Raw genomic sequence first — 12,912 nt, 5'->3', positions numbered from 1 at the left:
TTCTTCTTTTTTATTTTCGTGGCTTCAACTGCCAGTAGTTCTTATCCCAGTGAAGTTAGTTGTTTTTTGCTTCTTTTCATATTAATGGCTCTAAGTTGCCTTGTGGTTCTTCTCATTTATTTCTACGGCTTTAACTGTCATCGCTAATCAAAAGTGAAGTTAGCGGTTGAACAGAAATAACCTCGAAAATTCGATTTTTTTTTCAATCTTATGTCAATGTTTTTCTATGAAAAAAAAATAAATAGTGAGGGTGCGTAAAAGAGTTTCTGTTTCTGATAATGGCAAATAAAATCGAAGAGGTATTGTATAAATGTTATTAGTGGTGACTTTAATTGACCACAATTTTCACAGTTGAAGAAAGACATTGCCGAGATCGAGAATCTCGAGAAACATGCCCTCAGACAGAAGGTAAAAGATATTTTGTCCATCGAGAAACGAAAACTTGTCTCGGAAGTGATAAGACTGGAGGAGCAAGAAGCTAAAATGGAGATTCCCTTAGAACTGCCGAAACTACCTGTTAAAACGACAACGAATATTCCCTATGAAGTCAAAATTACCAATTACGGTAAACAGAAGTTATATACAGTCTTTATGTTGCATTATTAAAGTGATTTTATTTGTTTGTAGCCTGGGATCAAAGTCAAAAGTTTGTTAAATTCTACCTAACGTTACCGAAAGTAAATACAGTGCCTGCAGAAAATGTCCGGTGCGATTTCAAGGAAAAATCGCTTGAACTTCGCGTAAAAAACCTAGAAAACAAAGACCATGTGTTCAAACTAACTCAGCTCCTTCATTGCATCGAACCTAAAGACAGTACTTTTAAGGTAATAGTTTTTTTTTATTGTTTATACAGGGTTTTATTGTAAAAATCTTGATTTTTTACAGGTAAAAAACGATCTGATTTTAATAAACGCCGCCAAAAAAGAGGACATCCGTTGGCTATACGTAACAGAGTGGGAAAAGAAAACCAGTGAAACAAAGAAAACGCCTAGCTTTGACTCTGACACAGATCCATCGGCCAGTCTCATGAGCCTGATGAAAAACATGTACGTATTTGAATGTTTTTATTCTGTTTCTTCTGTGAGATCATTTGTGTAGTATTTTCTGAAGCAGCTGTGTTTGGGGAAGTTTCTTAGTTTTTTTTTATTTTCTTTTATTTGGGACTCTATCTTAACTTCATTGTCTTTTTGATCTTTTTTCAGACATCATAATCCACATTATCGAGGTAATGTTTGGTCCCGTGCAAGAATCCTGACATTTTTGAATTGTACTAATTGTAAAATGATGTGAATTATAAAGTGTAGAGCATAAATGTGAGGATTCCGATTGGCGGGCCGTATGAACTACTTTTGATGTTTTTCTTTGATATTTGTGTGTTTTTCTATTATTTTGCACTGAAAAAACTTCCAGTTACACTGCCCAACCTTAGTATATATACATGAAATATAATGATATTCGTTTTTATCCATTTATATATAGCGGGTGTCCACATAATCAGAGCTATGAATACCACTATCCACCATGAAATTGTTTTTATGTAGTCTCCACATCAGTTTTAGTCATAGATTGACTGTAGAAAGATGTAATCAAATTTTAATAATAAACAATGATGAATTTAGTGATAATTATTGTCTAGTATACAGGGTGACGAAGAAGTTATTACGCAGACCGCCATTTCATCTTTTTTCATCGAATAAATTTAAATAATATATTTGGTTCAATATATACTTTTAAAAAAAAATTTCATAAAGAAACCATGGAGTTTTATTTCTGGTTGACTCTAGGGTTGAGCAAGAAATTTTAATTCGTCCCCTGTATATGTTTTTGCTTATTTATACAGATATTAATTTTTATTGAAGTATGTATCAAATTCATATTATTTTTCAACAGCGATTTGAGATTGTTTATGTATCTTTCTATACTCAATCTAAGGGTACACAATATATATATATACAGGGTGCACCAAAAAGTTTACAACAAATATGTTTTTTTTTGTTATTGAGTTATATAAATAAAAAGTTGGGGAAGAATTTTTTGGCAGAGTTAAAATTCTCTAAAAGAGAGAATAATATATGACAACTGTTATGGCGTCAAAGTTCTAAGATTCATAATTATTTGACTGTAATTCAAGTACTGATAACTCAATGATAAAAAGAAACACTAAAACTTTTTGGAGGAAACCTGTATATTTTTTTAAGCTTAAATCCGTAAAAATAAAGATTTTATATGTTTTTTCTTGTTTTTGTCCAGGTATGAGACAGGGGACGACGAAATGAAGAGGACCATAGCTAAGGCGTGGACAGAGAGCCAAAACAAAGGTCCGACATTTTAAATAATATAGCAAATAAACAAAAAATAACGAAAATCAGTTCATTCTGTGGGGAGGTATCACCAGAACATTTAATTTCTTTAGTGTGTTTAGCTGAAGTAATTCCGTGTTATTCATATTAATCTAAACAAACCAATAATTATTGATCATATAAATTAACATAAACACATTTTAGGCGTTACAAAGTTATTCTACCTGTATTTTTGGTTGCATATTAGAGTTTAGTTTGCCTAGAAACCAAAATATAGCCTTTAAATCAATGACTAAAGAATATAAGGACATGTAACGCCCATATACAGGCTGCAGCAGAATTTGTGACCTTAGAGAGCTTTCTTTTGATGACAAACAATGAGTCATCATTTGGTCACCAACGACAGTTTTAGCAATATTTAATAGTTTGTGTGTAGTAAACTTTGTATAAACTTTATTACAATGGTGATTAGTTGTTCAGCTTTCAAGTGTAAAAGCAGCAGCGATAAGAAAGAGCCAGGAGTTACGTTTCATAGGTAAATAAACAGTCCACTCCAACTTTTTAGCGTTTTCTTATTGAATTCGATAATTATTCTTCAATTTCAATTAACATCTATATGTACTTGATATGTGTTATACGTCGATACTAGTTTTGTACCTTTTGTTAACATTTTAATACGTTTTTTTCGTAATTAATTAGGATGATGCACCATAGGCGTAGTCAAAACAATTATCAAAAAATATAAATATTGCTTCAAACAGCTAGGTTAAGAAAAATATGTGCCACGGCACTGTTTAGTGACATCGGCACAATTTGCTCTCGGGTGTTATTTGTCCTTGGATTCTTTAGTCATTGCTTTAAATGAATAATACTTAAGGGCTATTTTATTAATGTCAATTTTTGATGTTTTTCGTTAGTTCTTAGCTTATTATTGGTTGCATATGCAGCAATAAAAAAATGTTTTTAGCGATAAAGATGGCTAGAACTGTGTATTCATGTTAATTTATTTGGCTTAAATTAAAAATTCACTATTGTGGTTAGGTTCCTGTGATATTTTTTCTGTTTAGATGTTACCGTTCCTAAATGTTTCGATCTAGATGATAAAATTCGATGTTTTCGGTGTTAAATCTACCCTATAATTAAAAAAAAATCGTTTTAGATCACTTGTTCTTCGATGTGACTCTTGTAACCCACACCTAAATGTTAAATATATAGAGTATATTAATTGCGGTACAAAAATTTAAGCAGTAGCCTTACTCTCGCTTGAGTCGGTTTTCTGTCATTTTTTGGATGACATCTGTAGGAATCCTCTCTAACTTCTGTTCTATTGTTTATAGGCAACGAATTTAAAGCTTTTTGGACACGTGACACGTGATGTCACACATATCACACATGCGCTTTCTAGAGATTCTAACCTCAAATTCGACAAGTTAGTCTGCTGCTTAAATCTTCATTATTGCGAATATAGTGAGATGTATTATTGTTAAGACACTGTCTCTGGTGATACATTCCCTCATTTTTTTCGCGCAATATTTTAGACCATTTCTTTTAAAAACATAGTATTAAGGATAGATAATTGGTAAAACAGAGTCTATGAAAAAAACGCAATAAAAGAAAGGTATGGTCTAAATAGATATGCGAAAAGATATATTTGAACACCAATTCCATAGATACTAAAATATTTTTCTAGAAATATATGTTTTTTTTTTTCATTTTTTTTTCTAATGTTCTTTGGACCTTAGATCGTGTATACTTTCGTGGTTACCGCTATAACTACCTAAATTATGACGTCAACATAATAGTCGTTCTTTGTTCTTCCATCTCTATGACGTTTCCTGTTTTCTATCTCTGTGGTTAGTAACTCATTTTGGCGGCAAATTTGAAACGGAAAAATATATATTTTTAATTTCAACACTGTATTTCTAAAAAATCTCTTTTTGTCTATATGTTATAAGATAGTCATGTTGAAAATGAAGGAAACATATGGTATGATCGAAAAAAAAAGCGACGTTAAGTAAGCTTTGACGTGAGGATCGATGACATGCCTATTTTACATATAAAATGACGGCGATCTTCATTTCTGAGCCAACTATGACGGATTTTTTTTTGGTCGCATGCCTATTTATGATAATACATATCTTATATCATAGAGGTATCTATGAAAGTATAAATAATCTAGGATTTAAAGCCTTAAATATATTTTTTATTTTTATTAGTGAGTGTTTATAGGCATTAAAAAAATAAAACAAGCGTTTCAATGTCATTTCTTTTATTAAATATTTTGAAAAATAATAACATTATAAATCTAACAGTCAAAATTCTCTATTAAAGTGTATTTTTGCAATATTATTGCACCTTATTGCAAGAAATTAAATATTCGATTCTTAAAATGTAAAAACACCTAAAAACGTGTCATTTTTTGTTCAAAAATAAAATTTTAATTCATTTCGTTCAAGATTAAATAAAAAAATACGATTCTATATTTGTCAGAAGAACAACAAAACTCGCGAGAAATACTATATGGATATAAAATGAAAAAATATTCTAATACATAAATTAACTAATAAAAAATAAACTCTATGATATAGATAAAATATATCTAAATTTACATAAAAAAAGGTGAGGAGTACATATACATAAATATATGGCAAATATTTGGTAAATTCTTTTGGTAAGACCATCGCACAGTGTTGTATTTTGTTAATCTATCGCCCTTTAATTTTTTTTTATAAAATAATTATGTTTGGAATATTAATTTTAGATTTTATTAGTAATCTTTGTTACTTTTAACTTCCGGTCGAAGTGAGACAGGTGACAGTAGCTTGTCACTTGTCAAATGTCATAATTTTAGTGATACAAATCAGAAAAGGTTTTTTACAATAAATTTTGTTCAAATATAGACAGGAGAAAATCATGTATACACAGGGTGGCCCACTGTTTATAAAAACTTGATTGTCATAATTTATACCTTGGTATAAATAATTGTTATGAAGCTTTTTTGAAAAAAGTGAGCCACCCTGTATATACAATCATTGTCTTAAAACCGGAATCACACTGTATACGTTTGGTGCAACGATTAGGCGTGGCAAAAATGGTCCGAATGCATCCGATTGGCGTATTACCCATATAACCGAGAAGGCACGAAAAACCTCGAGGACGCACGATGTCGCTTTGGTTCTTCTTTTATCCCGTACCTAACTTCAGAGCAGTGCTGCTTTCACCTCTGCTCTGCGGCACGGTTTTGAGCGTTTTGGAGCTGTATCCGACTGATCACGTCCTGGATCGGATAATGATTGTGATCTACAAAAAAGAAAAAATTTCGAAAAAAAATGGTCAAATGCCATTTTTCCTTATCTTGAATTGATTCTCCATTCTTAGAAAACATTGCCACCTACCTGTTGAGCCAAGAACCTGCCCTCTTTTAGTTAGAATTGCTCCTTTACAGGACAAGGTTTTTGTTTTGACGCACACCCAAAGACTTTTGTCCGCGTTGGTGTTGGAACGTGTGTACATGTGTCCGTTGTGTATCAGCACTAGCTGTCCTTTTCCACTTTTGATGATAGCCAATCCTAAATAATAACCAAATAGTTCGTTAGTTTTAATATAAAAGGTTTTAGAAAATCATGCATATTTTTTGAATAAAAAAACTGTTATTTGTTACAAAATTTCGTACTAACGATTTTTTTAACGAATGAATTTTGTTAAAGGGGTGAATTTCTTCAAATTCCATTCAAGAAACTTTCTGTAAAATTTCTTACTTCTAGCCTAAGCGGTTTTGGACACATAAAATCAAACACCATTTTTTAATGATAAAGAAATTTATATTTCGTATTTTAGACTTAACTTAAATACATAAGAAAATGTTATGTAAAACTAGAGAATCTGCAATAATCAGTAAATTTTATAAAATAAAATACACTAAAAGCCTTGTATATTCTACAAAAAAAATCAAATACAGATATGAAAGAGTGATAACTTATATTTACTTGCCTCAGTTGTTCATTCAACAATTCTATTACTCTTATATAATTTAATACTAAAAATGCCCCAACTATTTGATAGAAAAAACGATATAGGAACATTCGTTACTTAACTACAAACTATGACATCCTCAGAATAATACGTCAAAATCACAAAAAAATGTTTTAAGAATTTATAAAACTAAAACACAGATTTATCTGGTTTTTATTTAAAAGCAAGAAGAATATACATGCTCATTGTTCTAAAACAAATAATACTCTTATTCTGTTCAATCTTTCATTCACTAAAATCGATATATTATAAAAAAAATAGGCTCGACTAGTGATAAAAATCACAAAATATGCAACTAACATTTCACTGAATCCTAATATTATTTTTCTTTTTGTTAGGATACAGTGTATTTCTGGTTGCATATTAACTGACATAGCACTATGTGTCCAATTAAAAGGCTAAAAGAGCGTTACAAGATATTTTTTAAGACCAAGACGTCTGCCAGAGTACTTCTTGGAGGTTTTCGATGGGTACCATGGTATCCTCGTCGGGATTGAACACGTCGGGGATTATGGGGTGGTTATGCGGACAGGGCCACTTGACGATGTTCCCGTTCATGGTACAGCACATGGCCAGGCACTTGTCGGTCAATCGCGAGCTCTTGCAGTACCAGAACACCTTACCTTTGTACACGGACTTCTTGAAGAACGAGTGACCGTCGACAATGAGTCGGGGATTCCCGCGCTTTCCCAATATGCACTGTATGGTACCTGAGATAAAATAATACACAACATCAGATTGCTCGACAGATGACATTAGGCATCAAAAAAAATATCCAAATAACTACGTGATATGGCATTATTTTTAAACATGCTCTATATATTTAATAAAAAACACATAACTCTATCTACAAAGCAATATATAAGTTATTTCCACGCTACTTTTCCTTGTTAAATCTCAATTTTTCATCTCAGTGTTGTGCAGCGAAATTGAAAAATAAAAGAATATATTATAATTTTACTCTAAATTAGGCGCAGGTGTTTTAACTGTATCTGGAAAAGTCACGTCAAAACAACTATACTAGCTGGGCAATTACAAAGTCAACGGTCACAAAAATGAAAAACAAACTTAAATAATTTCATTTTTTACTTCTGCAACCAACAATACATCGAAGCGCATAGAGAGTTGCATATATTTAACAACAAAAAAAGGACCTAACCTATATTAAATTAAATAAATGCCATATAAAAACAAAAAATAAACAAATTGTGTATTATTTTAACCAGGTCCAAAAGAAATTTTGAATACGACACCAAACACTGAGTTTAATAAGAGCGACACACTACGCAAATTCATCGAATTGAATTTTGTTCATCATGAATAACAATAAGGTAGGAATAAAGTTTTTTTTTTAGCTTACCGGGTTGTGAATCATCGTTGGACCCCATCCCTGAACTGTCCGGAGGTGCTGGCCATGGAGGTGTTAACTGAGAAGGTGAAGGTTCACCTCCACTAAGCTGTATATCCAACATACTCGACAACTCCATATTTTCATCCTAGAAAAAAACATATTTCAATTCTTACCTTAAAAATCTATAGTAAATCATCCCTACCATTGCACCCTGAGAGCCTGTATCACTATGATCGACTATCTCCTCCTTTGGTTTGATCAAAGCCAGTGGATTCTCAATGGGAGACCCTAAAGAAGGCTGAATTAGTGATTCTTCCTCCGGTGGGGCTACAGAGAGCGCTGGGGGTGGTGTAACCAGTTTGGGAGGATGTGGCATTACTAGAGGTACAGGAGGGGGCAAAGGATTCAACTTTGGAGATTGCGAAGGCTCTGGTTTGGGGGTTTCTAACGGCCTGAGTGACTGAAGTGGCCTGATCAGTTTTCTTGATGGTCTGGATCTCTTACGATACTCGTTTCTTTTTTGGTCACTGTATGAACTGGCTGATTGAAATCCATTTGTGTTGTCCTAAAATTTAAATATTCCTAACCTACCACAATATAGAATGTTATAAAAAAGGCAGGTAAACAAAACTTGAGAAGGTAAGAAATATTTCTTACTGTCAAATTCAAAGACTGCATGAGTATACTTACAGAAGTATTATCTGTGAGTCCTTTAACTCTAAGGGTTTCGGCTACTTTCATAAAAGTAGGAATTTCCTCTTGGCTAACGCTCACTTCTCCATGATACATAAAGTGTAGTAAATTCTTCAGTGCCTCGTAGTTTACGTCGGGGAGTATAACTATGGGGTGCTTGCAAGGATTTACCCTAAAGAGATCCTTGAAAAAGGGACTGCACACTGAAAGAACCGTTTTGTGAGCTTTCAGGTATTTGCCATCGGCTGCCAAGGTAACGTCGACTAGATCCTCGTCTTCTAGAAGGCTGTGGAAGCCTGTGCTTAGATTCGTGTGAAAATTGTTCCAACACAGCGAAAATTGATCGCCAACTTCCATTTCTTTCTGCTTGAATCTTATACTGTTGTCCCTAATTCTAAAACTATATTGATCACTTTCACAAACAGGATACCGAGTACCCGAGGATTTTACGTATTATCCCTAGAGAGTTACAGTTTAAAAAACGCGTCGAAAGGCATGAGGTCGGTATTAAAAGGCCGATAAAAAATGTTTTTTTAGAGGCACAATAAGCTTTTTTTACAAACAAATCAGAAAATGGAGGACATATTTGGAAAATGGTTAGGCAACTAATAAATCAAAAAACAGATGCTAAAATATTTTTTAAAATGCATTGACAAAAAAATAAAATAATATCGTTTTATCTTGAAATTAATGCATATTTTTCCACAATCCATGTTTATTTTCCAGTTAAGAAAATTTCTATCATATGTATATTTTTTTTTTGTTTAAAGTTGTACGCAACCAGTAATACTCAAATATTGAAAAAAATTGGTAGAGTTTGAACACGGTTTAAAGTTGTTTTTTATTCCTAAAAGTACAGTTTACAGATGATGTTTATTCGTACAGGCAAACAATAAGTAGTATTTTCTACGTCTTTTAGAGTAAGTCTTTCTTAAAAGAGTAAGTCTAAATTAAAGTTAAATACTCTCAGGAATAAAAAAGCGTTTTTACATTTTTAATATACACTATCGTAATGCTTTATTTATAATTTTCTTTTTTAGGAATGCTATTATTAATACATAGTACGTAAAGACCGCCTAAAAGGAGAGGCCTAGGTCACCCCTTGTATAAGATGTTTGGCCATTATTCTGGTTTACAAGATTGGTTTCCCATTATCCTATTAAAGGTAGTTAAGTTTCTCTATTAAATGTTTATTACCAGACTAGCAAAAAATGTAATAATATTAATTTATTTTTTACAGATTTGAATTTGAAGAATTGTTAGATGAATATAGGGATCCAAGGCAGTAAAATTTATCCTTTGGATGAATATAAGCAACAATGCATCTGGACATATTAAGTATTTTTTTATATCTAAAATTTTATTTCTTTTTGGGTATATATATTTTTACTAGTTTTTAATGTTCATCAGTGTCTTTTATTTATTCTAAATCTCTGTTTTTTTAAACTTATAGCTATTGAAAAAAAAATTGTGTTTGATTTTTGTGCATTGTATTTTTAGAACTAATGTTATCTACTTTCTTTTAGTGATAACGTGATAACGCAGCTACCTATGGTTAAGTGTTAGAAGTTTATATTTCAATTTACATAGTCACAGTTTAAGAAATAGAATTATATATTTATTATAACATATTATAATAAACGTAAGAAGAAATGAGGTAATATTGTATTTCACTGTTTTGAATTTTATTTTACTGATTCTGATATTTATTTTTTAGACTTGACTTATTAACCATATATAACAAAAAGTGTTAACAGCTTCTACAATATTATGTAAATTGGGTATTTCATGCTATTGTGCATGTATACAGTGAAGAAATAAGAAGAAAATCTTTCATTTACATCTTAACAAAGCGTCCTGTCTTTTCAAATTTTTCCTTTGGCGCGCTTAATTGATTACAGCGCCATACTTGTTTAGTGAAAATATTTGGAACTATTTTCTAATCGATTCTGACGCCACCGTACGGAAAGTTTTAAAAGTAAGCAAATACAGGTTTCTGTTTTTTGTACCTGTGGCGCCATCGTGGGTTAAGTATTTAAACTAGTCCATATACAGGTTTCTAAAAAAAGCCTTCGTCACTGACATCTATCGTCAAGTAGCCAAACTTTTCAAATAATTTTCTTAGAAATTTAAAGAAATCTATTATTTTTAATTCCGAAAAAGTTTTGAGTTAAAGACATCTCTGAATTAAATTTTGTACTACTTTTGATTCTAACCTTAGAAAAAGATTATTTTTTTTGTAATTTTTGAAAAAAATAAATATATAAATCAACTTCTTTTTAGTCTGCTGACGAATCTAATAGTTAAAATTAAAATGTACGATCTATATAATATTTTTTATAACTAATTTTTAAGATTATTTATCTACAATTCGTATTTTTAAGTGAAATCTCTGAAGGCAGTATACAGATGTAACATTTTTTTTACAGATCTAATAATACAGCGAGGAGAGCTTGCTATGAGCAAGAAAGGAAAATACATCAAGTAAAATGGAGAGAAATAAGATTTTCTTTTGAGAAAATATCTTCAGGTCAAAGAATAATTTCATAAGAACACCTCACTGATTGTACCCTGCTCTTCAATGAAAATGTGTGCCAAAAAAAGAGTAAACCTGAAGCAACAATATTGGAATCAACAAAACAGCGAGATGGTTTCAGCTTTCAAATCATTCCTGCAAATACCTCTTTCAAAAATTATATTCTCGAACATTGAAATCCATTCTATGATGTACCTCCCAAACCTGCTTTTTTCTTTGATATAAAGATGATTTGAAATTACTATTTTCTAAATGCAGTATTGTTATGAAGATATGATTGCAGTATATAATATAAGGTAAACTAGTTGCTTTTGCATTGTTTCAGTGTGTTTTTTATTTGGAACCATAAATGGAGGTTCCATAGTGAAAAGACATAAATGAAACTAATCTGTATGGAAAATTTAACGTTTTTTGTGTCTGTAATATCGACTGAAACTAAATACACATATATCTTTATGGCCCTTTTTGTTTAAATATTTTTTTTATGAAAATCTTGGTATAATATATTTATAAAATAGTTTTTATTAGAAAAAATTAACATCACATCGCAATTTTTTCATATTTATTTCAACTGATGTGTGTCTTTTTTAAAATACTCATTAGGCATATATTAGGGTTTCTATTAGATGTTTTCATTCTCATTTATTTATAAGATATAGAGAGAATAGTGACATACATTTTACAAAAATTTTTGGAGACCTACAAGGAGTCAAATATATTTTTACATTAAAGTTGTAGTTTCTAAAATTGAATGCTGTAAATTTTATGCTTAGTACAAAAATATCATAAATAATGTCATAATACTAGTGTTGAAATATAATTTTTCTACTAAATTTTCTGTACAGGGTGGCTCGAATTCGGCGCTCATTATTGGGATTTCGGAAACCGTAAGAGATACAGGATCAGTTGAATGGAGGCAAAGTTACGGAATTTGATGCTCAATAAAATGCCGTATTGCATTTTGAAAAATTCCGAATACTTCCGAATATATTCGAAAAAAAAACGGAATTTTCAATTTTGTTTTCTATTGTTTCCTGGCTTTATTTGTTAAGATAACTTAAAATGAAAAACACATCTTCATGGCCACTTTTTCTGCTCTATACTCTGTGTGATTAAATATTGACTCTGACGTTTCGGCTTCTGGCGACCATCATCAACTTAATTTTTTTAAATACGGATGTGATTTTTTTTTCAATTTAATTAAATCCTTTCATCACTTTTAAAACACTATATATAGTCACTTTGATATTTGCCGACGTTTCGTATAGACAATTCCATCACAAGAATATTTTAATGAAAAAAAAAATAAAAATGCAATACGGCATTTTATTGAGCATCAAATTGCGCAACTTTGCCTCCATTTAACCGATCCTGTATCTCTTACGGTTTCCGAAATCCCAATAATGAGCGTCGAATTCGAGCCACCCTGTACATCTAAATACTATCAAAGTGAAAAAGTAGGTAACTTTTTATTGGAAATACTTTATATTGTCCTGTTCAGAAGTAAATAAAATACACTGTATTGCACAAAAACTATGTCTTTATTGTAAAAATAAGTTTCAATCGCTCTGTATGTCTGTGTAAATCAGATATTAATCATTAAAAATGTACTCTATATACTGTTGCTCTTATATATTGTAAATAAGATGTCAGTGCAATTCTTAAAGAGGAACCTGATAAGGAGCTCTTTCAGAACTCTGGTTCACCCTGTATAAATATATTTTTTTTTCAGAAATATCTGCAAGTACTGGAAATATGGACATACGGTATACATCAGAAAGAAAACGGTATAGACGAATCTATAATCGAAGGACTTTCATTCTAGTTGGCTGTTTATATGTCTAAAAATAAATCTATAATTATTATATTAATGTTAATTGTATTTATAAACTATTATTTTTCTAATAAATCTTACTAAAGTTTTAAAATAGTTTCTCATTTGAATCCATTAAATAGTTTTTTAATTTAAGGCAACACAATTTTAATATTGGCATATTACT

General features: G+C 31.0%; 2 protein-coding genes and 1 long non-coding RNA gene across 10 annotated transcripts; 2 read left to right on the top strand and 1 right to left on the bottom strand.

The window, feature by feature from the left end:
- The first annotated feature begins 188 nt into the window (after positions 1-188).
- On the top strand, positions 189-2,760 carry LOC115882064 (calcyclin-binding protein). The gene is made up of 5 exons (XM_030899889.1): positions 189-299; positions 352-565; positions 628-824; positions 886-1,046; positions 2,251-2,760. The coding sequence occupies exons 1-5, from the start codon at positions 279-281 to the stop codon at positions 2,330-2,332; spliced, it is 675 nt and encodes a 224-aa protein (XP_030755749.1). The 5' UTR covers positions 189-278; the 3' UTR covers positions 2,333-2,760.
- Positions 2,761-2,808: 48 nt separating this feature from the next.
- LOC115882065 lies at positions 2,809-12,806 on the top strand. Of its 7 annotated transcripts, none has more exons than XR_004050132.1 (7): positions 9,198-9,296; positions 9,417-9,541; positions 9,617-9,714; positions 9,903-10,033; positions 10,094-10,354; positions 10,806-11,208; positions 12,645-12,803. It is a non-coding gene; the product is annotated as an uncharacterized LOC115882065 (long non-coding RNA). The 7 variants fall into 7 exon arrangements; XR_004050133.1 differs by having other exon boundaries at positions 9,617-9,750; XR_004050137.1 differs by lacking the exon at positions 9,198-9,296 and adding an exon at positions 2,809-2,835 and having other exon boundaries at positions 9,617-10,033; positions 12,645-12,806.
- LOC115882063 (protein bric-a-brac 1-like) lies at positions 3,667-8,973 on the bottom strand. 2 transcript variants are annotated; one of them, XM_030899888.1, is made up of 5 exons: positions 8,374-8,973; positions 7,886-8,248; positions 7,693-7,828; positions 5,696-5,869; positions 3,667-5,600 (listed from the first exon to the last, which is right to left on the bottom strand). In XM_030899888.1, exons 1-5 carry the CDS (start codon positions 8,731-8,733, stop codon positions 5,518-5,520), a joined length of 1,116 nt encoding a protein of 371 aa, XP_030755748.1. In that variant the 5' UTR covers positions 8,734-8,973; the 3' UTR covers positions 3,667-5,517. The 2 variants fall into 2 exon arrangements, with proteins under 2 accessions (XP_030755748.1, XP_030755747.1); XM_030899887.1 differs by lacking the exons at positions 3,667-5,600; positions 5,696-5,869 and adding an exon at positions 6,100-7,042.
- Positions 12,807-12,912: the final 106 nt, after the last annotated feature.

Source organism: Sitophilus oryzae, unplaced genomic scaffold (genome assembly GCF_002938485.1).
Source record: "Sitophilus oryzae breed Bouriz unplaced genomic scaffold, Soryzae_2.0 scaffold_1745_pilon_pilon, whole genome shotgun sequence".
NCBI lineage: Eukaryota > Metazoa > Arthropoda > Insecta > Coleoptera > Curculionidae > Sitophilus > Sitophilus oryzae.
This window is presented reverse-complemented; position numbering and strand designations above follow the sequence as displayed.